This window comes from Carassius auratus, chromosome 5 (genome assembly GCF_003368295.1).
Source record: "Carassius auratus strain Wakin chromosome 5, ASM336829v1, whole genome shotgun sequence".
Lineage (NCBI taxonomy): Eukaryota > Metazoa > Chordata > Actinopteri > Cypriniformes > Cyprinidae > Carassius > Carassius auratus.
Window position 1 is genome coordinate 27431 of NC_039247.1, and position 25781 is coordinate 53211.

The 25781-nt window shown below is 39.8% G+C and overlaps 1 protein-coding gene across 6 annotated transcripts in view; it reads right to left on the reverse strand.

Moving 5' to 3' along the window:
- Positions 1 to 3557: 3557 nt before the first annotated feature.
- The window catches only part of LOC113069810 (THAP domain-containing protein 1-like), a 47010-nt gene continuing 24786 nt past the window's right edge, over positions 3558 to 25781 (reverse strand). For 5 of the 6 annotated variants that reach the window (XM_026242878.1, XM_026242895.1, XM_026242904.1 and 2 more), the window contains 6 exons: positions 23342 to 23537; positions 22685 to 22950; positions 11948 to 12143; positions 11287 to 11552; positions 5479 to 5674; positions 3558 to 5083 (listed from right to left, as the gene is read on the reverse strand). In XM_026242878.1, coding sequence (XP_026098663.1) covers positions 4682 to 5083; positions 5479 to 5674; positions 11287 to 11552; positions 11948 to 12143; positions 22685 to 22950; positions 23342 to 23537 — 1522 coding nt within the window. In that variant the 3' untranslated portion in view covers positions 3558 to 4681. The remainder of the gene's footprint in view (positions 5084 to 5478; positions 5675 to 11286; positions 11553 to 11947; positions 12144 to 22684; positions 22951 to 23341; positions 23538 to 25781) is intronic. The other variant, XM_026242887.1, reaches the window with a different exon arrangement.

Here is a 25781-nt window from a genome sequence, read left to right on the forward strand (position 1 = left end):
TGTGCATTTCAGATGGGTTAAATGCAGAGCACAAATTCTGAGTATGGGTCACTATACTTGGCTGAATGTCACTTCACTTTCACTTTCACATGTGAATGTATATAGATCATGTAATATAAATAAGCTGTAGTATCAATAGATTGCACTATTTAAAAAAAAAAAAATCTGACCCTACTTGTTCGGGTCTCTATCACTATAATATTTTCAAATGTATAAACTAAGTTAACAAGTTTCACTTGTCACTGCACTGATAGAGCAAGATTATTTGCCCTCTTTCATTTTTCATATGACGTTTAAATTTGTCATTCTTCAATCTGTTAACCCTTTAGCAAAACCTTTAACCTTTAGTTCTGAATCTCATTTGGTCTCTTGCGAGAAGTAGATCAAACTTGATTTGTGTTGCAAGGCTAGTGATTGGCTGCTCGCCAGTGATGTCACACATTCATGTGCACACGCTCCACAAACTCAGGATCAAAGCCTCAGTTGACAAAGTTGATGAACAGCAACATGGTACCAACAGAGCCAGACTGGAGAGGTTTGGTTTTGTCAACTCAAAACCAATCCTGTAACTCTGAATTTGTTTAGCTTCCATCTTGATACAGGCCCCTGGTCTCCGCTGTCTTTCAGGGATGTAGAGGTCCTTTCTAGGTGCTGATCCACCATCTGGTCTGGATACGTACTGGATCCGGGTGACTGCAGTGAACTCAACTTAACTCCTTGTTACAAATATGGTAGAACCATCATTTCTACCAAAAGACTGCTTTAGAAATAATTTTTCTGACCTGTTTCAACTCCTCAACAAATCCAATAGCAGGGGCGAAAATCTCATGTAAATGTTGGGGGGGGGGGGGGGGGGGCAATAAACATAGCATTTCTCGTGAGCAATTTTTGAAGGGGACACCAGTAAAACAGGCAAAATTGTACTTAAGGATATGTGTACAGACTACAGAGAGGAAAGCATTGTTATTGCATGGAGACCGTTCCATTACCCTTCTTCTCAAAGTTTCTTTTTGGTTAAATGAAAAAGCTGACTAAATTGACGAAAACATTCTTCAAAACATTTTTTTTTTTTTTTGCAATGTTTTTGAAGTTGTTTGCACAATCAAGCCACCAAAATACAAATGGAAAACTTTTATTTATTTATATAGCAAATTAAATAGCAATGTTGTTGCTTCACAGTTATATTTAAAATATGCATATATAAAATAATTTGCCATGCCTAGCAAAATGAAGGCATACACACTCTTAGACATACACCCTCACACAACTGTATAGTGAGATCAGTATAGACGTGAAAGACGGGAAAAGTTTTCAACTTTTTTGTTGGTGAAATAGAGCTAAAACAGGCAATATGGTTCCTAAAAAATGCTCTTAATATTAACTTCTTGTTTATTCGATTTTTATTTTATTTTTTTAATCAAAATTTGTTATGCTAATAGCTGGAGAACAACTGCACTCTTAGTGTGATGTTATATTATATTAACTATATTAAATGAAATAAACCGACCAGTGGCGGCTCGTGAATTTTAAAATAGAGGAGGCAAACTAATTGTATTGGTCTGGGGATCCCTGCCATTTGTTATTATTATTATTTAAAATGGCTTTTTGGCAGCTTTTAGTCATAAACCGTAAAGAAAATATATTCAATATCGCTACTCATTATAAATACTTGGTAAATTATCAGCCCAGCCGCTCCGGGAGACGTTCAAACCATGGACTGTATACAAACAGGTTCAAACTAATATTTAACCAACTAATTTATGTCTCCATGGTGGTTGGTTGATATAGCAGAAGGGAGGCTAGCCTCCTCTATGATGTTACTTTTCTCAGCACTTCTCAGCGCTGAAAGTGAACACTCGATGCTGATTGGTTCCCCTGGCCTCCCCCTCCCCTTCTCTTTCACTTAGCGGTTGTAATTACATCAGCAGATTCGGCACATTCGCGAGATAAAAGCGGAGCTTTTATGTAACGGTTTTACAACTGTGAAATTTCAAACGAAAATATATACATTCGGAGACATGAACTGAAATGAATAGTGAATTGTATTAACATTAAATCTTCCTCGTTTTCACCTCAAAATTTGGGGGAACTGTGCTTCACCCGAGGAGCCGCCACTGAAAACCGACTAAATCATAGTGAACGCGGGAAAATCTAAATGCGCACCCGCACTAGTCTAATCTAACGAACAAGACTTGTATATGCGTACACCATGGGTGTGTTAGACGTTATTAAACAAGGTAAACGCCTGTTATAATCGCAAACAGCACACACTACATCGGTGACAAAAGTAAATTGGTATACAATAATATTTTTTGGACACGACTTATTAATGACTCCGCATCATCTATATTAAAGAGAAAATAATCACGTCATCCGATGTTTAATGTGAATAAAGTAAGCTAGACTTATGGAGTTCCACAACTGTTGAAACACGTTGTTTTCTCGCACCGGACTCTGTGTGTGTGTGTGTGTGTGTGTGTGTGTGTGTCGGTGGTGGTGAGGTAAAAGGGGAGCAGGCAGTGAACCAAAGCACTGTGAGGCAAAGCAGAGGGAACTCGAGATGTTTAAAACATTATTTGTTGTTGCTCAGTTTGCATTTGTATTTTTGTACTAACACAATTAGTTTAACTAGATATCATTATATTATTTACAATACACATTTAAATCATATTTTAGGGGGGGGACAACCCTCAGATGGGGGTGGGGGGGTCCGGTAGCTCAGAAAAAACTTGATATGATACCAGAAACTATTGACTAGTACTGAGACTGCTCTTATCATCTGATAGTGGATGTACATTTTGTGACAGATTGGTAAATTGTTAGCATATTATTTAATCATATATGACCACACATTTATGTTTTCAATTATTGGACCAAAAAAAAAAAAAACAGTACACAGAATCTGGTAGACTACAGTTTGCAATTAGACGGATGTACTGTTACTTCCTCTACAGTCAAAAATGGTTTGCTTCTTCAATAAGCTACAGGTCGTCCAAAATACAGCAGCTAGAGTCTTTACCAGGTCAAGAAAATATGATCATATTACCCCAATTTTACAGTCTCTGCACTGGCTACCTATTAAGTTCTGTATCAGTTACAAATTATCATTACTTACCTATAAGGCCCTAAATGGTTTAGCTCCTGCGTACCTAACTAGCCTTCTACCACGCTACAACCCATCACGCTCCCTAAGGTCACAAAACGCTGGACATCTCTTTCGCCAAGCATTCGAATAATGTATCTCTTAAATTGTGAGTGTAGTTGCATCTGATCAAATGTGCATTTTTATTCATTAGCTTGGGTTAAACTAATTGTACTTTGTTGGATCAGCAGCTATGCTAATGATGTCTCTATGTGTTTCTCTGTTTCTGCTGGATCTTCATCCCGTGGTAACTAGGATTTACACAAGCTCCAGTCTGGATCCAGAACACCTGAGAAGAGATGATGCTGACCCTCAGAGGACCTCAGATGATGCTGACCCTGAATCAACAACAGAACTAACAATAATTGCTACAAGTGTGACTGCATCATATAATAATTGCTGTTAATAATGTTCATCGGTTTGATTACATCTTTAATTGATTTTTTAAAAATACATTCCTGTCATAAGCACATAAACTGAGTCACCACTGAGGAGCTTCTACTAAATATTGTAGAAACTAAATTTTCTGTAGAGCTGCTTTGCAACAATTAGTATTGTGAAAAGCACTATACACAAACTTAAATGTTATTTGAAGCACCATTACCTCAAACTAATTATACTTGAAACCAGACTTTTGGGAAATACTGAAAATATTACTGTAACTGTAGCAACACCTTTACCCTTTGGACACGGCTCATGTTTATAACAGTAATCTTAAGGGTTAGACTCATTTAAAATAGCAATCATCAGGTTTTACAGTATCTTGACTAGATACTAGTCATATTTACAATAAACCTTCCATTAAGTGTGTGTCTGTAATAAACACTAAACTCATTCAAAAACACTCGAGCACAAACTCAGCTCAAGAACGAGAGCCTTGTATTGAAAGTCAAACACATGAACAATTGCGCTGTGACTGTAAGGCAACAAGGAGTTTTCCCAGCAAAAATATACTTTTACCCTTATATGGCTTAAATTGATTCCTCAATTATTAAAGTTTTTTGTAAATAATAAATGAACAAGCAAAGGTGAGAAAGCAACAACAAACAGCTGAAAGCCCTTTGATATGAGACTCTATGGCTGCTGAAGATGTGTTTAGTGAAGTCCAGTTTGGTCATCTTACATTAATCAAATCAAAACAAACTAGTCAGTATAAACTCTAGAGGTTTAAATGAGAAAAAGTATTAATAACAGAACAAACATGTCAACAGATCTGTAGATGATGAAAACCTGATCCACTGAAGCGTTTGTCACGGCGTCGGTCGAGTCTCATGGCATCAAACCATCTTCACAAGAGCTAAAGAGTTCAGTTTCTCTGTATTCTACACCTGAATCCTCTCACGCAGTTGCTGCATGTGGAGTTACTTCTGTTCTGAAGAGGACGATCTTCTCCTGAAAGAACATTCGGTTCCACAAAGATCTGTGATCAGAACCTCCTTCAGTCACAGAGAACACGTTCACACATACAGAACACAGGTCATGACAGACAGAAGAAGTCAAACCCCTTTAGAACAGTGACTCTCTCTCGCTCGACATCCCTCACAGCGCTCCGATGGTCTCTATTCCTATCAGGACGTCGTAGATCTCTTTGGGCAGGATGACGTAACCTTCTCTCAGTGGCGTGTCCTTGCTGGGCTTCTGGACCTGTCTCATGGCTCTGAAGCGCTCCAGCTGTCTCTCCTGCCTCCTGCACTTCTGCTGCACCGTCTTCAGTCTCTTGCGCAGCTTCTCCAGCTGTTCCTGCAGCGTCCCGATGCGTCTCTTCTGCTGCACCGTGTCCTCCACCGTGTAGTTGTGGTCGCAGGAGATGAAGGTGCTGGAGTGGTCTGGGCCGGGCTGGGCTTCAGACGGATGCTCCGCCGGAGTCTCTTCAGCATCAGACATTGGGAGACTCAGAGGAAATTCCAGGTCTGGGCTGAAGGTTTCCTCAAGAGATGCTGCCTGTGAACAACCAAGGGCAAATTATGTTATTTTTCCTCAGCAAACCTGCCTATGAGGGGTTTATAAGAACTCATGTGATGGGAAATCAAAGTCCATGTCCCTCTTGGGGAAAGCATTTGGGACAAGGCCATGTTTGAATCTAACTAATTAGTTATAATGGTTAGACGGAAAACTACAGTATGTGGTAAGGGTCAGGGACAGGGGAAACAAATAAATGCAATGAAATGTTAATGTTCAGCTGAACTGGTAGCGAAAAAAATAGAGATTATCCAAATGACTGAAATTATAAAACGTCTTTTTAACTTTTTTAAAAGAGCGTGACTACACTACATTCATCAGAAACTGGTGTGGATCAGACTGTGGCCTCAGGTAAACGTGGTTAGGCGTGTAGTCACCTCCGTCTGTAGTCTGCTGGAGGTGAAGAGCGAGGGCACAGCGTTGTCCTTCAGCACACGGTTGTTGCACTCACGCTTGAAGCAGTCTCTGGTGAAGTGCTGAGAGCAGATGTTGCTGTACTTGGTGGGTTTGAAGTTTCTTCTCTTAATAGCAGCCAGCCATTTCCCACAGATGTCCGGCCGCGTCAGAGGAAACCTGTGCCACAAACAACAATCACATCACTAATAACCTCAGAATCACACCATTAATCACCTCAGAATCACATCACTAATCACCTCAGAACCACATCACTAATCACCTCAGAATCAAATCACTAATCACCTTAGATCACCTCAGAAATCACATCACTAATCACCTTAGATTACCTCAGAATCACATCACTAATCACATCAGAATCAAATCACTAATCACCTTAGATCACCTCAGAAATCACATCATTAATCACCTCAGAATCAAATCGCTAATCACCTTAGATCACCTCAGAATCACATCACTAATCACCTCAGAATCAAATCACTAATCACCTTAGATCACTTCAGAATCACATCACTAATCACCTCAGAATCAAATCACTAATCACCTTAGATCACCTCACAAATCACATCACTAATCACCTTAGATCACCTCAGAATCACATCACTAATCACCTCAGAATCAAATCACCTTAGATCACCTCAGAAATTACATCAATACTCACCTCAGAATCACCACAGAATCACATCACTAATCACCACAGAATCACACCACTAATCACCTCAGAATCACACCACTAATCACCTCAGAACCACATCACTAATCACCTCAGAATCAAATTACTAATCACAAGCAGATCACCTCAGAATCATATCACTAACCACCTCAGAATCACCTCAGATCAACCCAGAATCAAATCACTAATCACCTTAGATTACCTCAGAATCACATCACTAATCAACTCAGAATCACATCACTAATAACCTCAGAATCACATCACTAATCACCTCAGAACCACATCACTAATCACCTCAGAATCAAATCACTAATCACAAGCAGATCACCTCAGAATCATATCACTAACCACCTCAGAATCACCTCAGATCAACCCAGAATCAAATCACTAATCACCTTAGATTACCACAGAATCACATCACTAATCACCTCAGAATCAAATCACTAATCACAAGCAGATCACCTCAGAATCATATCACTAACCACCTCAGAATCACCTCAGATCAACCCAGAATCAAATCACTAATCACCTTAGATCACCTCAGAATCACATCACTAATCACCTCAGAATCACTAATCGCCTCAGATCAACCCAGAATCACATCACTAATCACCTCAAAATCACATCACTAATCACCTCAGAATCACCACAGAATCACATCACTAATCACATCACTAATCACCTCAGAATCACCACAGAATCACATCACTAATCACCTCAGAATCACTAATCGCCTCAGATCAACCCAGAATCACATAACTAGACACTTCAGAATCACATCACTAATCACCTCAAAATCACATCACTAATCACCTCAGAATCACCACAGAATCACATCACTAATCACCTCAGAATCACCACAGAATCACATCACTAATCACATCACTAATCACCACAGAATCACCACAGAATCACATCACTAATCACCTCAGAATCACATCACTAATCACCTCAGAATCATATCACTAATCACATCACCTCAGAATCACTAATCGCCTCAGATCAACCCAGAAATCACATAACTAGACACTTCAGAATCACATCACTAATCACCTCAGAATCAAATCACTAATCACCTCAGAATCACCACAGAATCACCTCAGAATCACATCACTAATCACATCACTAATCACATCACTAATCACATCACTAATCACATCACTAATCACATCACTAATCACATCACTAATCACATCACTAATCACATCACTAATCACCTCAGAATCACCACAGAATCAAATCACTAATCACCTCAGAATCACATCACTAATCACCTCAGAATCAAATCACTAATCACCTCAGAATCAAATCACTAATCACCTCAATATCACATCACTAATCACCTCAGAATCACCACAGAATCACATCACTAATCACCTCAGAATCACCACAGAATCACATCACTAATCACCTCAGAATCACCACAGAATCACATCACTAATCACCTCAGAATCACCACAGAATCACATCACTAATCACATCACTAATCACCTCAGAATCACCACAGAATCATATCACTAATCACATCACTAATCACCTCAGAATCACCACAGAATCACCTCAGAATCACATCACTAATCACATCACTAATCACATCACTAATCACATCACTAATCACATCACTAATCACATCACTAATCACATCACTAATCACCTCAGAATCAAATCACTAATCACCTCAGAATCACATCACTAATCACCTCAGAATCAAATCACTAATCACCTCAGAATCAAATCACTAATCACCTCAATATCACATCACTAATCACCTCAGAATCACCACAGAATCACATCACTAATCACCTCAGAATCACCACAGAATCACATCACTAATCACCTCAGAATCACCACAGAATCACATCACTAATCACCTCAGAATCACCACAGAATCACATCACTAATCACATCACTAATCACCTCAGAATCACCACAGAATCATATCACTAATCACATCACTAATCACCTCAGAATCACCAACATCACATCACTTATCACCTCAGAATCACCACAGAATCACATCAGATCACATCACTAATCACCTTAGATTACCTCAGAATCACATCACTAAACACCTCAGAATCACATCACTAATCACCTCAGAATCACCACAGAATCACATCACTAATCACCTCAGAATCAACACAGAATCACATCACTAATCACCTCAGAATCACATCACTAATCACCTCAGAATCACCACAGAATCACATCACTAATCACCTCAGAATCACATCACTAATCACATCACCTCAGAATCACTAATCGCCTCAGATCAACCCAGAAATCACATAACTAGACACTTCAGAATCACATCACTAATCACCTCAAAATCACATCACTAATCACCTCAGAATCAAATCACTAATCACCTCAGAATCACCACAGAATCACATCACTAATCACCTCAGAATCAACACAGAATCACATCACTAATCATTAATCACCACAGAATCACATCAATAATCACCTCAGAATCAAATCACTAATCACCTCAGAATCACCACAGAATCACATCACTAATCACCTCAGAATCACCACAGAATCACATCACTAATCACATCACTAATCACCTCAGAATCACCTCAGAATCACCACAGAATCACCACAGAATCACCACAGAATCACATCACTAATCACCTCAGAATCATATCACTAATCACACCACTAATCACCTCAGAATCACCAACATCACATCACTTATCACCTCAGAATCACCACAGAATCACATCAGATCACATCACTAATCACCTTAGATTACCTCAGAATCACATCACTAAACACCTCAGAATCACATCACTAATCACCTCAGAATCACATCACTAAACACCTAAGAATCACATCACTAATCACCTCAGAATCACCACAGAATCACATCACTAAACACCTCAGAATCACATCACTAATCACCTCAGATCCCCAAATCAACTATTTACCAGAGTGTGAAGAGATCTATACAGTGCATCAGTGGAGTGAAAATAACATACACATGCTGCACAAACCACACACAACAATCAATGCACAGGAAACACACCACACACTTCATAAAAACATACAGAATTAAGACAGCTAACATATGTTTGAGGACATATCCGTTACCTTCACTAGCCAACACTACTCACAACCTTCACCTAATTTTATTAGTAATTTAATGTGCATTGCATTTGCGGTCATCAAACATGACAATTTCCTGAACTAATGTATGACCTTGACAAAAGAAGATATTCTGAAAAATGATGGGAAACAAAGAGCCACTGATAACAACAAACTATTTTCCACAGAAGAAAGTCATCCAGGCTTCATGAGTGAAGTCGACCAGGACATACAGTCTTGTTCAAAATAATAGCAGTACAATGTGACTAACCAGAATAATCAAGGTTTTTAGTATATTTTTTATTGCTACGTGGCAAACAAGTTACCAGTAGGTTCAGTAGATTCTCAGAAAACAAACAAGACCCAGCATTCATGATATGCACGCTCTTAAGGCTGTGCAATTGGGCAATTAGTTGAAAGGGATGTGTTCAAAAAAATAGCAGTGTCTACCTTTGACTGTACAAACTCAAAACTATTTTGTACAAACATTTTTTTTTCTGGGATTTAGCAATCCTGTGAATCACTAAACTAATATTTAGTTGTATGACCACAGTTTTTTAAAACTGCTTGACATCTGTGTGGCATGGAGTCAACCAACTTGTGGCACCTCTCAGCTGTTATTCCACTCCATGATTCTTTAACAACATTCCACAATTCATTCACATTTCTTGGTTTTGCTTCAGAAACAGCATTTTTGATATCACCCCACAAGTTCTCAATTGGATTAAGGTCTGGAGATTGGGCTGGCCACTCCATAACATTAATTTTGTTGGTTTGGAACCAAGACTTTGCCCGTTTACTAGTGTGTTTTGGGTCATTGTCTTGTTGAAACAACCATTTCAAGGGCATGTCCTCTTCAGCATAGGGCAACATGACCTCCTCAAGTATTTTAACATATGCAAACTGATCCATGATCCCTGGTATCCGATAAATAGGCCCAACACCATAGTAGGAGAAACATGCCCATATCATGATGCTTGCACCTCCATGCTTCACTGTCTTCACTGTGTACTGTGGCTTGAATTCAGAGTTTGGGGGTCGTCTCACAAACTGCCTGTGGCCCTTGGACCCAAAAAGAACAATTATGCTCTCATCAGTCCACAAAATGTTCCTCCATTTCTCTTTAGGCCAGTTGATGTGTTCTTTGGCAAATTGTAACCTCTTCTGCACATGCCTTTTTTTTAACAGAGGGACTTTGCGGGGGATTCTTGAAAATAGATTAGCTTCACACAGACGTCTTCTAACTGTCACAGTACTTACAGGTAACTCCAGACTGTCTTTGATCATCCTGGAGGTGATCATTGGCTGAGCCTTTGCCATTCTGGTTATTCTTCTATCCATTTTGATGGTTGTCTTCCGCTTTCTTCCACGTCTCTCTGGTTTTGCTCTCCATTTTAAGGCATTGGAGATCATTTTAGCTGAACAGCCTATCATTTTTTGCACCTCTTTATAGGTTTTCCCCTCTCTAATCAACTTTTTAATCAAAGTACGCTGTTCTTCTGAACAATGTCTTGAACGACCCATTTTCCTCAGCTTTCAAATGCATGTTCAACAAGTGTTGGCTTCATCCTTAAATAGGGGCCACCTGATTCACACCTGTTTCTTCACAAAATTGATGACCTCAGTGATTGAATGCCACACTGCTATTTTTTTGAACACACCCCTTTCAACTAATTCAACTAATTGCCCAATTGCACAGCCTTAAGAGCGTGCATATCATGAATGCTGGGTCTCATTTGTTTTCTGAGAATCTACTGAACCTACTGGTAACTTGTTTGCCACGTAGCAATAAAAAAATATACGAAAAACCTTGATTATTCTGGTTAGTCACATTGTACTGCTATTATTTTGAACAAGACTGTATGATCTTCACTAAATAAAACCAGTCGTGTGTGAAGTTAGCAGCCAGTAAAGCCGAACTAACACTTAACTCAAGTTCACCAAACCGAGCCAAGAACAAGAACACAGTACCGTGTTTCGATCTCAACACACAGATGATGGAGCTCACTTGTGAAAGGAGATGTTTTTGTCTTTGTGGTATCTGTTTTTGCATCCGTACGCCGAGCAGGACTGAACCATGTTTCCTGCGATGATCTTCTGCTGCACCGTGTCCTCCACCGTGTAGTTGTGGTCGCAGGAGATGAAGGTGCTGGAGTGGTCTGGGCCGGGCTGGGCTTCAGACGGATGCTCCGCCGGAGTCTCTTCAGCATCAGACATTGGGAGACTCAGAGGAAATTCCAGGTCTGGGCTGAAGGTTTCCTCAAGAGATGCTGCCTGTGAACAACCAAGGGCAAATTATGTTATTTTTCCTCAGCAAACCTGCCTATGAGGGGTTTATAAGAACTCATGTGATGGGAAATCAAAGTCCATGTCCCTCTTGGGGAAAGCATTTGGGACAAGGCCATGTTTGAATCTAACTAATTAGTTATAATGGTTAGACGGAAAACTACAGTATGTGGTAAGGGTCAGGGACAGGGGAAACAAATAAATGCAATGAAATGTTAATGTTCAGCTGAACTGGTAGCGAAAAAAATAGAGATTATCCAAATGACTGAAATTATAAAACGTCTTTTTAACTTTTTTAAAAGAGCGTGACTACACTACATTCATCAGAAACTGGTGTGGATCAGACTGTGGCCTCAGGTAAACGTGGTTAGGCGTGTAGTCACCTCCGTCTGTAGTCTGCTGGAGGTGAAGAGCGAGGGCACAGCGTTGTCCTTCAGCACACGGTTGTTGCACTCACGCTTGAAGCAGTCTCTGGTGAAGTGCTGAGAGCAGATGTTGCTGTACTTGGTGGGTTTGAAGTTTCTTCTCTTAATAGCAGCCAGCCATTTCCCACAGATGTCCGGCCGCGTCAGAGGAAACCTGTGCCACAAACAACAATCACACCACTAATAACCTCAGAATCAAATCACTAATCACCTCAGAACCACGGCTGCATTTAACCCTGACAAAACGTTTTTTTAAACAGAAACGGTGATGCGTTGAACACACTGTTCTGATTAGGGATGGGTTCCGAAACCCGCTATTAAACTGGCCCCAGGGCTAAATTATGAAAGACCGTAGTATCAGTAAGATCTGACGGTACCGGTTCTGCTTTCGGTACTGGAGGGGAAAAATTGTATGTACTATGTATTTTTGCTTAATAATGTTATCGTGCACATTTTATCTCACCAAACATTTATAATGTGCGATCATATTAAGACGTTTGTCTGTGACATCTGCGAGATCGCTCATGCGCGCCACGGAGGCTGTCTGTCAAATCACACACACACACACACACACACCACAAGAACGAGCGCGGGGCAAACACACACGTGAAGGGGCTGTTCACATATCGTGTCTTTGCACGCTCAAGTTCGTTATTTTAAATGCAGGTGCACGTGGTCCGACGAGCTCGTTTTTTCCAGGTACGGAATCCGCACCGCATCGAGTAAAAAACATCCCAACTTTTCAGAATGCCGCAAGCGCACTGCAGGTCATGTAACTTCCTCACCTTTTCCGTAAGGACGTTGAAGCTCAGCCAAGATGAAGGAACAGCTGATAGCTGTATGTGGATTTTTTTATTAATTTAGAAGCAGTGCTACTGCAATCAGTTTTTAGTGCTGCAAATCCATTCATCCATTGCTGAAATTTTCGTGTCTTCATGGAGAGAGCAGGTCATGGTTGCTTAGCAACGGCAGACTCCTCAGGAGCGCAAGTGCCCGAAGGCTTTGGGGAAAAAAATCAGAAAGCGGCGTGCCTAGAGTTTTCCACACGTTTTTAGACGTGATATGCAAACGGCCCCTTACAGTAAGCTCCTGCTTAATACAAAGAGTGATGATGGCGGAGACAGCAAAACGTTCCAAAGTGTGGTTATACTTCACTAGAGTGGATGCAGTGGTCGTCATAAGTGCAACAAAATTTTTGCATGTAAGGGCGGAAACACAAGAAATCTGTCAAAGCATCTTTCAAAAGTGCATTATGTGCAGACAGAGATATGCAAAGTTCTCGACTGCCTAACACAACACAAAGTACCGATAAGAATACAGTTAAAGTACCGGACCGTTAAGCAGTATCGGTAAAAGTAGTAATACCGTTAAAACCTTAACAATACCCATCCCTAGTTCTGATGACGCAAGAGTTGCAACTATGGCAGCTGAGAAGGCCATTCTTTGTGAAGAATTTTCGGAGCCATCTATTTAGCCTCACATACTGACTTTATTTGTAGTTCATACGGTTTTAATACCCTGTACTTTCTCATTTTTAGGAAAATCACTAATTTACCATTGTTTATTTCTATACCAAATGTCATACACTTGCAATGAAGTTACAATATAAACAACTACATTATTATGTTGATATCCTATATTTTTACAATAAAACTTACAACAAACATGTCTTCTAATATCCTCAGTTGTTGCGTATACCGAGCTACAATGAACACATTTGTACATTATTTTCCTTGAAGCCATTGTTCGAGTTCACTTTAATACCGCATGCTTTATATACATGTTGCTGCTGATTGGACTGCAGTTTTGACACACCCGCCAAACAAGAGAAAACGCATCTCAAACCCTGTTGCACACCGGTGCACGCCGTTTCCAGGAAACATGATGTTCAACCCGGAAACCGTAGCAAAACTTTGCGCACCGTTTTGAACTTGAACATTCCCCACATCACTAATCACCTCAAAATCAAACCACCAATCACCTCAGAAGCACATCACTAATCAGTTTCGATTACCTCAGAATCACATCAGAATCACCTCCGAATAAAGTCACTAATCACCTCAATCACATCACTAATCACCTTAGATAACCTCGGAATCACATCACTAGTCACCTCAGAATCACATCATTAATCACCTCAGAATCACATCAGATCACTTCAGAATAAAGTCACTAATCACCTCAGAATCACATCACTAATCAGTTTCGATTACCTCAGAATCACCTCAGAATAAAAGTCACTAATCACCTCAGAATCACATCACTAATCACGTTAGATAACCTCGGAATCACATCACTAGTCACCTCATAATCACATAAGATCACCTCATAATCACATCACTAATCACCTCAGATCAAATCAGAATCAAATCACTAGACACTTCAGATCACCTCAATTTCATCACTAATCACCTCAGAATCACATCACTAGCCACCTTCGATCACCTCAGAATCAACCCGGAATCACATCAGATCACCTCAGAATCACATCACCTCAGAATCACATCACTAATCACCTCAGAATCACATCACTAATCACCTTAGATAACCTCGGAATCACATCACTAGTCACCTCATAATCACATAAGATCACCTCATAATCACATCACTAATCACCTCAGATCAAATCAGAATCAAATCACTAGACACTTCAGATCACCTCAATTTCATCACTAATCACCTCAGAATCACATCACTAGCCACCTTCGATCACCTCAGAATCAACCCGGAATCACATCAGATCACCTCAGAATCACATCACTAATCACCTCAGAATCACATCACTAAATACCTCAGAATTAGGGCAGTGACGTTTGCTGTGACAACCGCGTCACCGCAGTGGTCGGTTGCTACCGCGGTTGTCTACTGCCACCGGCGGTAGTGCACGTGAAGTCAAGCTCTATAGCAAGCATAATACAAAGTTTTGTATTTAAGTGTAATAGTTGCAAATTCTAAGTCTATAGTAATTAACAAATTACCTCAAATACAGTGTTTCCTTTAGATTGGCAGATTTGAGCGCAGGAAAATACAGTTTATGCATTCACCAAATTAATTTAGTGTTGGGCAATGGATCTTGTTGGGAAAGCAAATACAGCATTACCGATCTGGAGTCATCTGCATTCATGTCACCCATCAGCGTTTGCACAAGTTCTCGTGATCGCAAACGCTGGCTGGTCAGGTTTGGTGAGGCTTTTCCAATAGTGTTGTCACAGTACCAAAATTTCAGTATTCGGTACCGATACCAGTGAAAATCCACGGTTCTTGGTACTAAATCAAAACACAAAAATATGCTAATTAGATTCCTTCCTCGTTTTCTGCTTCGCGGAAATTATAGCCCTGAACCGGGTTTGAACGGGACCTCGGTACTACCGGTACTTAAAGAAACCTGGTACCGTCACATTTAAATTTTTTTAGTACCGACTTGGTACCGAAGTACTGGGTCTTTTGACAACACTACTGGCCAAATACAAACGAGACAGCGATGAATAAACGATGGTAACGAAATATGGCAACGATTCCTATTTCAAAGGGAGCGCGTAGCCTACATCACAGACTGGACGGGGATTTATCATCTCGTGTTGTGCTGCATCCAGTGTAGCATCACTGATTATAATGAATTTTTGTCACGCTGCGCGCTCGCGTCCATTAGAAAGGGTGTATTTAACTTTCTTATTTAGGCTACTTTCTTGTTTAACTGAATTATTTCTTTGATAATTATTTTATTGTTTTGCCGGCTGCGTTCACTGACAGAAGTGCTCAAATAAACACTAACTGACAGTTAAATAGGATGTGTTAGATGAGTGAGATAGTGCTGGGCTGATTTCTAGACGTGCATACATAAGTATATCCTGTAAATATAAAATAGATTACATTCATGCACATTTTAAGTCAGCTTTAATCACCTTTTTTGGTAATTCCATGAATTAACTGACCACGACACTGCTTGCACATAGTTTATTTCGCAGTTTGATACGAAAGGATACGCATAAAGGAAGCGCACAGGACCGTCCGCGCTCGCTTAACTTGCACCTGATAATAAAGTGAAGTGGAGCGCGTCTGAAACGTCTCCTGATCAGTCATTCTGCGACTGAATAAATTCACTTCTTGTCTTGAGAAAAAGTGATAGAAGCAGCAGTTGTGAGTGGGTTGCCATCCTCGCCCCTACGTAAAAAATGTTAAACTGGAAAAAATTATCACCTTCGTTAACGAGCAAGTTTTCAGCACAACGTTCAGCGCAAATCCCGCCCTGTAGCTGATTCTAAGGCCAGTGACACACTGGCTGCGTCGCGTGAGCGTCGCGTTTCTGTGTCTTTACACACCAGAATCGTGCCTGACGCGGCGCTGCTGCTGTAGGTGACACAGAGGGAGGCCGTTGACAGACCAGGATCTTGTCTTCACGACAACAATATCTATACTTCATGTTGAGCATAAATATAAAGCCTACTGATAAAGGACACCGTCCACAGTATTGACGGCAAAATAGACTATGTTTGACAGGTGCAATATGCCAGTGTGCCACCAGCCTAAGGTTTTCAAAAGGCATCACGCGAGTGTGAACAACATTACAACTAGGAAAAAAAACGATTGTAATTCAAACGCAGCTCCCGTCGGCATTTGAGCAGGTCTAAAAACTGAAACTGTTGATGCTGCACTTTACACTTTGGAAAAGTTTACACACACATATACATATATATATATATATATAATACATACACATACACACATATATATATATATATATATATATATATATATATATATATATATATATATATATATATATATATATATACACAGGGCCGGTTCTAGACATTTGGAGGCCATAGGCAAAATGTATGTTGGAGGCCCCCCTGCCACACCCTCCTCCTCACATTTCACATTTACACATCAAATTAAATAGAGTAACTTATGCGTATTTGGCAAGCTGTCCGGGCTCATGGGCTCTGAATTTTGGCCCAGAATTTTTTCAGTAATTTCTTTTTAGTAACACAGTAGCCCCTTATTTTGGATAATGAACAGTTTTATTTTTGATAGACTAAATGTCATATGTTTTGTAGAGAAATACATTTAATATACAGAAATCAGCTGCTAGTGGAAGTGATAGAAATAAACTACTAAATATAAAGGCTAGTTCCTTTCTTCAGCTGTAATCGGGTGTGCTTGTTCATGTGCTTAAAATTATTTTCAATTAATATGGCAACAGTATTTATGATTGGAAAACATAAAAATGAAGTAGGTGTATTATGATCGAGCAGAAAATGTAGGCTAAACATCTGCGTTATAGAAGATCTACAGACAGTTAGAGTTGGGGTACTCGAACTTGGACTCAGACTCGAGTCCGGACTCGAATCCGAATGAACTCGGACTTGTCACGCACTCGGGTGAATTTGTACTCGGACTTGACACGGACTTGAACATTTTGGACTCGGAAAATATTCAGAGTACAGTTGAGTCCACGTCATGTGTAACAATAAAACCAGCATAAAATTTAAATGATAAATTAATGAACGTCTCCCCTTCTGTCATTTTACTGCACCACACCGGCAGGCAGAAGTCTCCTGCTTGCAGACGAAACACACGCACCACTCACTGGATATCAGTGTGGATTAGTGATGGGAAGCTCGATTCTTTTCCGCGAACCGGTTCTTTCGGACGGTTTGATTCAATAAACCGGTTGAAAAAAAAAAACAGTTCACCGGATACATAATCCATTGCGATGTATTTGTTATTAAATGAACTTACGTTTCATCAGATTGCCCTTCATTCAAGCCCTCGGTTTACCCGCACTCATTACATTAGCACAGAATCAGTTCAGAATCAATCACCAAAAGAATCAGTTCGGTTCAGTCGCGCTGTGAGTCAGTCGGCTTCATGCTGAATCACGAATGCGCAGTATTATCAGCTCCTCGGTTCTCGAATCGGACGCGTCCGAAAGAAACGGTTTTCGGTTCAGTTTACTGATGATCTGAAAACTGATACAACCGGTTCTTGACTCGAGAACGAGAATCGCTCAAAACCTGGGTAGGAAAATCAGACAGGGTAGGATAAAATGTCAGGACACCGGCACGTGCTGCAGTTCAGTATCATCAGCTGCTCTACTCGTGTTCTGTTTACTACAAACTCACAGTTTGTGAATCTGTCATCATTAACTATAAATACAGTACAGATATTTCATAAATCATCCCTTATTCATATTAAACATGGAGTCTTTAGAGTCTTAATTATTTCCCTGAAAACCCCTTTGGCCCATACATAATCTACAATATACAGATTAGAAACATGTAGCCCCTATCTTAAAAAAAACATTTTTTTATATATATATATATATATATATATATATATATATATATATATATATATATATATATATATATATATATATAGTTTTATCATACTTTCTGATGTTTAACAAAATACTTGAAAAATTACACATGTGCAGTATCATCAGTTCATTGGTTCTCAAATCGAAAGAAACGGTTTTCGGTTCAGTGTACTGGTGATCCGAAAACCGATGCAACCGAGTACCAAAGACAGCAGCAGCAACCAACAGATGCTGCACAGCTCAGCATTGCAGGATTTGCAAGACCAGAACTGACCAAACAAGCAATGCAACTTTATGATGCAAGTTCTCCAAGACAACAAGAAATTCATAATGTCATCATTAAGGATCTCCTCATTGGCTGCACTTTACCTCTGTCAAATGTGTGGGAGAGGCATTAAATAACTGAAATGTCATCTTTAACTGGAGGACAATATAGTGTGATACAATAATAAAACAGGTTCATTTGTATTTTCATGCACTTGTAATACAATAAAACCTTTGAAACCTTTTTTGATAGGAAACTAGTTCTGTTGACATAAAATAAAAATGTTCAATGGCAATGACTAGATGTAACAGTGGTATTTTTTTTTTTACATTTTTATATTCCCATTGGTTTAATGGGTTGAAAGGTTAAAATATTAATAGAATGTAAAAATGTACAATACCAATTTATAATCTTTTTAAATTTAATTACTTTCTGGACTCGGGCGGACTCGACTCGGACTTTAAAAACTCGGACTTGAGTCCAACTCAGCCCCTTTTGGACTCGGACTCAGACTTGGACTCGATGTTTGTGGACTTGGTCTTGACTCGTACTCGACAAAGGTGGACTCGGACCCAACTCTACAGACGTTTGAGGTAGCGGTTTTGAAAAATAATAAACAATGCTCTAGTATAGTGCGCTTGCTCTTTGACTGACAAACTTCTTTACTTTTTCTTTGACTTAGTATTTTGACAGTCAGCTCCTGACTAGGGCTGGAAATCGATTCCAAAGGAAAGGAATCGATTCCTTGAGTTCCAATTCAGAGGCGCAAGGAATCAAGATTTGATCCCACAGGTTGTAATCGATTCCATCGAGTATAAACCGACTCCTTTGTAAGATTCAGATCAACAGTTCATCATACATTCGCCTCAGTGAAACAGTGACTGGAATTACGATTAATTTCCGCGAACAGATTCTTTCGGACGGTTCGTAACGTATCTATTTTCTAACAAAATTCTGCATTGTACGCTCAGATTCAGTGTCAGAAGCGAATAGTCCATCAACGGTGATCGCGCTCTTTTGAACTCAGAATAACCGTCAAATGATTTATCCCAAAACGACGCTGATCGTCAGGCTCAGTTTATTTATTTTTTATTTTTAAATACATTACAATCACTACAAAATAGATGATACCTGCATGACGAGCTGCACTTTCTGTGCGTGCCTTACACTTAGCAGCCCCTGAAGGATGCGTTCATTTCGACACCATCAGATCAATTTGCAGTAAATTGGATCTCATTCATAAAACCGGTATGTAATCTCTTCATTCAAATATTCAGACGGTGGTCGTGACTCAGGTTTAAAGGGGGATATTAATTGGTTTTACTACAGTTGAATGACAATTGTTATATCCAATGGACAAACCGCCAAGTATTTTGCTTCTCTTGATTGGTGGACAAGCATATAGGGATGATTTGGAGGCCCCGCCTCCAAGCCCGAGGTCCTAGGCAACTGCCTACTCCCCCTATACGTAGCGCCGGCCCTGTATATATATATATTTTTTTTTTTTATATGAGCAGGCCTACAAGCTGGGATTGGTAATGCTGCACTGTAGTCATAGTTATTTATTTATATTTTTCATTATATTTTATTATATGATATTGGTTTGAGACCGAGAGTATTTTATTTAGTGGAGAGCTTTGCAGTAGTATTTTGCAGTATAGTATTTTATAGTGTAAAAAAAAAAGTTTATAGGAATAAATAAACTGCAGTTTAATGTTTGCATTTCCTTCCCTTACTGTACCGAAAATGAACCGAACCGTGACTTTAAAACCAAGGTACGTACCGAACTGTGATTTTTGAGTACCGTTACACCCCGTAATGTGTTATATTTATTTATTTTTATTTTTTTTCAAACACCGCGCCACCGGCGGTTGTTGGTCCATGACTACCGCCGGTGGTAAAAATCAGCCACCGTCACAGCCCTACTCAGAATCACATCAGATCACCTCAAAATCACCACAGAATCACATCACTAATCACCTCAGAATCATATCACTAATCACATCACTAATCACCTCAGAATCATATCACTAATCACCTCAGAATCACCACAGAATCACATCACTAATCACCTCAGAATCATATCACTAATCACATCACTAATCACCACAGAATCACATCACTAATCACTAATCACCTCAGAATCACCACAGAATCACATCACTAATCACCTCAGAATCATATCACTAATCACTAATCACCTCAGAATCACCACAGAATCACATCACTAATCACCTCAGAATCACCACAGAATCACATCACTAATCACCACAGAATCACATCACTAATCACTAATCACCTCAGAATCACCACAGAATCACATCACTAATCACCTCAGAATCACCTCAGAATCACATCACTAATCACCTCAGAATCATATCACTAATCACATCACTAATCACCACAGAATCACATCACTAATCACTAATCACCTCAGAATCACCACAGAATCACATCACTAATCACCTCAGAATCATATCACTAATCACTAATCACCTCAGAATCACCACAGAATCACATCACTAATCACCTCAGAATCACCACAGAATCACATCACTAATCACCACAGAATCACATCACTAATCACTAATCACCTCAGAATCACCACAGAATCACATCACTAATCACCTCAGAATCACCTCAGAATCACATCACTTAGGGATGCACGATATTGGATTTTGGCCGATATTCGATATGCCGATATTTTCTAAATAATTTTGGCCGATGCCGATACCGATATCGATATATATACAAATATATACTGATAAATTTAAACGTTAATTTTACTGAAGAGAAATCCATGTATCTCTTCTGTACTGATTCTACCATAAATTTATTATTTTACAAATGTAGACAGACATTCACATCTGAAAAACAGGTCAATTATTTCACTTGGAGAATATCGGTTTGGCTCATCGGCAGAAATATTCATATCGGCCGATACCGATAATGGTCATTTTAAGCTTTTATCGGCCGATACCGATGTTGTGCCGATATTATCGTGCATCCCTAACATCACTAATCACCTCAGAATCATATCACTAATCACATCACTAATCACCACAGAATCACATCACTAATCACTAATCACCTCAGAATCACCACAGAATCACATCACTAATCACCTCAGAATCACATCACTAATCACTAATCACCTCAGAATCACATCACTAATCACCTCAGAATCACCTCAGAATCACATCACTAATCACCTCAGAATCATATCACTAATCACATCACTAATCACCACAGAATCACATCACTAATCACCTCAGAATCACCACAGAATCACATCACTAATCACCTCAGAATCATATCACTAATCACCTCAGAATCACCACAGAATCACATCACTAATCACCTCAGAATCACATCACTAATCACCACAGAATCACATCACTAATCACTAATCACCTCAGAATCACCTCAGAATTACATCACTAATCACCTCAGAATCACCACAGAATCACATCAGATCACATCACTAATCACCTTATATTACCTCAGAATCACATCACTAAACACCTCAGAATCACATCACTAATCACCTCAGATCCCCAAATCAACTATTTACCAGAGTGTGAAGAGATCTATACAGTGCATCAGTGGAGTGAAACTAACATACACATGCTGCACAAACCACACACAACAATCAATGCACAGGAAACACACCACACACTTCATAAAAACATACAGAATTAAGACAGCTAACATATGTTTGAGGACATATCCGCTACCTTCACTAGCCAACACTACTCACAACCTTCACCTAATTTTATTAGTAATTTAATGTGCATTGCATTTGCGGTCATCAAACATGACAATTTCCTGAACTAATGTATGACTTTGACAAAAGAAGATATTCTGAAAAATGATGGGAAACAAAGAGCCACTGATAACAACAAACTATTTTCCACAGAAGAAAGTCATCCAGGCTTCATGAGTGAAGTCGACCAGGACATATGATCTTCACTAAATAAAACCAGTCGTGTGTGAAGTTAGCAGCCAGTAAAGCCGAACTAACACTTAACTCAAGTTCACCAAACCGAGCCAAGAACAAGAACACAACACCGTGTTTCGATCTCAACACACAGATGATGGAGCTCACTTGTGAAAGGAGATGTTTTTGTCTTTGTGGTATCTGTTTTTGCATCCGTACGCCGAGCAGGACTGAACCATGTTTCCTGCGATGATCTTCTGCTGCACCGTGTCCTCCACCGTGTAGTTGTGGTCGCAGGAGATGAAGGTGCTGGAGTGGTCTGGGCCGGGCTGGGCTTCAGACGGATGCTCCGCCGGAGTCTCTTCAGCATCAGACATTGGGAGACTCAGAGGAAATTCCAGGTCTGGGCTGAAGGTTTCCTCAAGAGATGCTGCCTGTGAACAACCAAGGGCAAATTATGTTATTTTTCCTCAGCAAACCTGCCTATGAGGGGTTTATAAGAACTCGTGTGATGGGAAATCAAAGTCCATGTCCCTCTTGGGGAAAGCATTTGGGACAAGGCCATGTTTGAATCTAACTAATTAGTTATAATGGTTAGACGGAAAACTACAGTATGTGGTAAGGGTCAGGGACAGGGGAAACAAATAAATGCAATGAAATGTTAATGTTCAGCTGAACTGGTAGCGAAAAAAATAGAGATTATCCAAATGACTGAAATTATAAAACGTCTTTTTAACTTTTTTAAAAGAGCGTGACTACACTACATTCATCAGAAATGTGGATCAGACTGTGGCCTCAGGTAAACGTGGTTAGGCGTGTAGTCACCTCCGTCTGTAGTCTGCTGGAGGTGAAGAGCGAGGGCACAGCGTTGTCCTTCAGCACACGGTTGTTGCACTCGCGCTTGAAGCAGTCTCTGGTGAAGTGCTGAGAGCAGATGTTGCTGTACTTGGTGGGTTTGAAGTTTCTTCTCTTAATAGCAGCCAGCCATTTCCCACAGATGTCCGGCCGCGTCAGAGGAAACCTGTGCCACAAACAACAATCACACCACTAATAACCTCAGAATCACACCATTAATCACCTCAGAATCACATCAATACTCACCTCAGAATCACCACAGAATCACATCACTAATCAACATCAGATCCCCTCAGAATCACATCACTAATCACATGAGAATCCCCTCCGATCAACCCAGAATGAAATCACTAATCACCTTAGATTACTTCAGAATCACATCACTAATCACATCAGAATCACATCACTGATCACCTTAGATTTCCTCAGAATCACATCACTAGACACTTCAGATCACCTTAAAATCACATCACTAATGACCCCAGAATCACATCACTAAACACCTCAGAATCAAATCACCTATCACCTCAGAATCACCTCACAATCACATCAGATCACCTCAGAATCACCTCAGGGGCATGTTCAAGTTCAAAACGGTGCGTAACGTTTTGCTACGGTTTCCGGGTTGAACGTCACGTTTCCTGGAAACGGTGTGCAACGGGGTTTGAGATGCGTTTTCTCTTGTTTGGTGGGTGTGTCAGAACTGCAGTCCAATCAGCAGCAACATGTATATAAAGCACGCGCTATTAATGTGAACTCGAACAATGGCTTCAAGGAAAATAATGTACAAATGCATTCATTGTAGCTCGGTATACGCAACAACTGAGGATATTAGAAGACATGTTTGTTGTAAGTTTTATTGTAAAAATATAGGATATCAACATAATAATGTAGTTGTTTATATTTTTAGCTTCACTGCAAAGGTTATGACATTTGGTATAGAAATAAACAATGGTAATTAAGTGCTTTTTCTAAAAATGAGAAAGAAAGTACAGGGTATTAAAACCGTATGAACTACAAATAAAGTCAGTATGTGAGGCTAAATAGATTGCTCCGAAAATTCTTCACAAAGAATGGCCTTCTCAGCTGCCATAGTTGCAACTCTTGCGTCATCAGAACAGGATGTTAACATCACCGTTTCTGTTTAAAAAATGTTTTGCAACATTTTGTCAGGGCTGAACGCAGCCCAGATCACTTCACTAAACACCTCAGAATCACATCAGATCACCCCAGAAATCACATCACTAATCACCTCAGATCACATCACTTATCACCTCAGAATCACATCACTAAACACTAGGGCTGGGTACCGAACTTCGATGCCTTTATGGTATCGAACGACAAACTTCGATACTATGAGTATCGAAAAATTATTTATCTTTCGGTGCCAAATTACGGTTCCAAAAGCCAAGTGGCCGTTTTTCTTTTTTTTATTGCCAAGCGGCTGTGTCTGTGTGAGCTTGTAGCATATGTGCATGTAAAGACCCAAATTCGCCGTGATTGGCTGTCCACCACCATGTGACGTGATGGGGAGGATTTCTGAAGATACTCGCAGTCACACAACACAAGTGTAGTTGTTTTGTCTCAAAACGTTTCCGGCTACACTTTATTAAAGTCATGCCGAGTCAGCAATGTGCAACATATGCAATAATAGTATTGCAACCAAAGCCGGTGTTAATGATGCATTTGTTTGGATGAGTGTTTTGTATGGGGTCAGAATTGTTGCATTATTCCAAATAAATAGATTATTATCCATAAATAAATGTAACGAGATTCACAAAAATATATCAAATTCACAAATAAATGTAAAGAGTTTCACAAAAAAACATAAAACTCACAAATAAATAAAATGAGATTTGCAAATAAAAAAATATATATTTACAAATGTGTTTAATGTCACAAACACAACTCTACCTAGCATTTATTTGTGAACCGCTGTCTGTGCATTTGTAAATTACTGCACGCATTTGTGGATCGCTTCCTGTGCATTTGTGGATTTGAAACACTTCTAGCGTCGACGTGCAGATAAATCCACAAATAAGTGGACTCCACCCACCGTCTACTTAACCCAATCAGACAACGCCCATGTTGCACTGACCAATCGCAGCACGCTCTCTCTCCAACCAATCACGTTTTGCCTAACAACCAGGGCGGGATCAGACACATGAACGCGAGTCACTCGCTACAGTCTCTTCAACATGGCCGATCAAGAGGAGTAAAGACAGGTGAGTGATGCTAACACAGTAATTAACTGAAGTTTTACCAGGTTCTTGATATGTCATCATTTGTCATAACTAGTGAGGTAGTTTGACAATTTACACCATGATTTAATAAGTTATTATTTGCTCTCAAGCACCATTTCGAAGACTGTCGCATTTGTCTGCCACATACATCAAGGGGGTCTTCATTC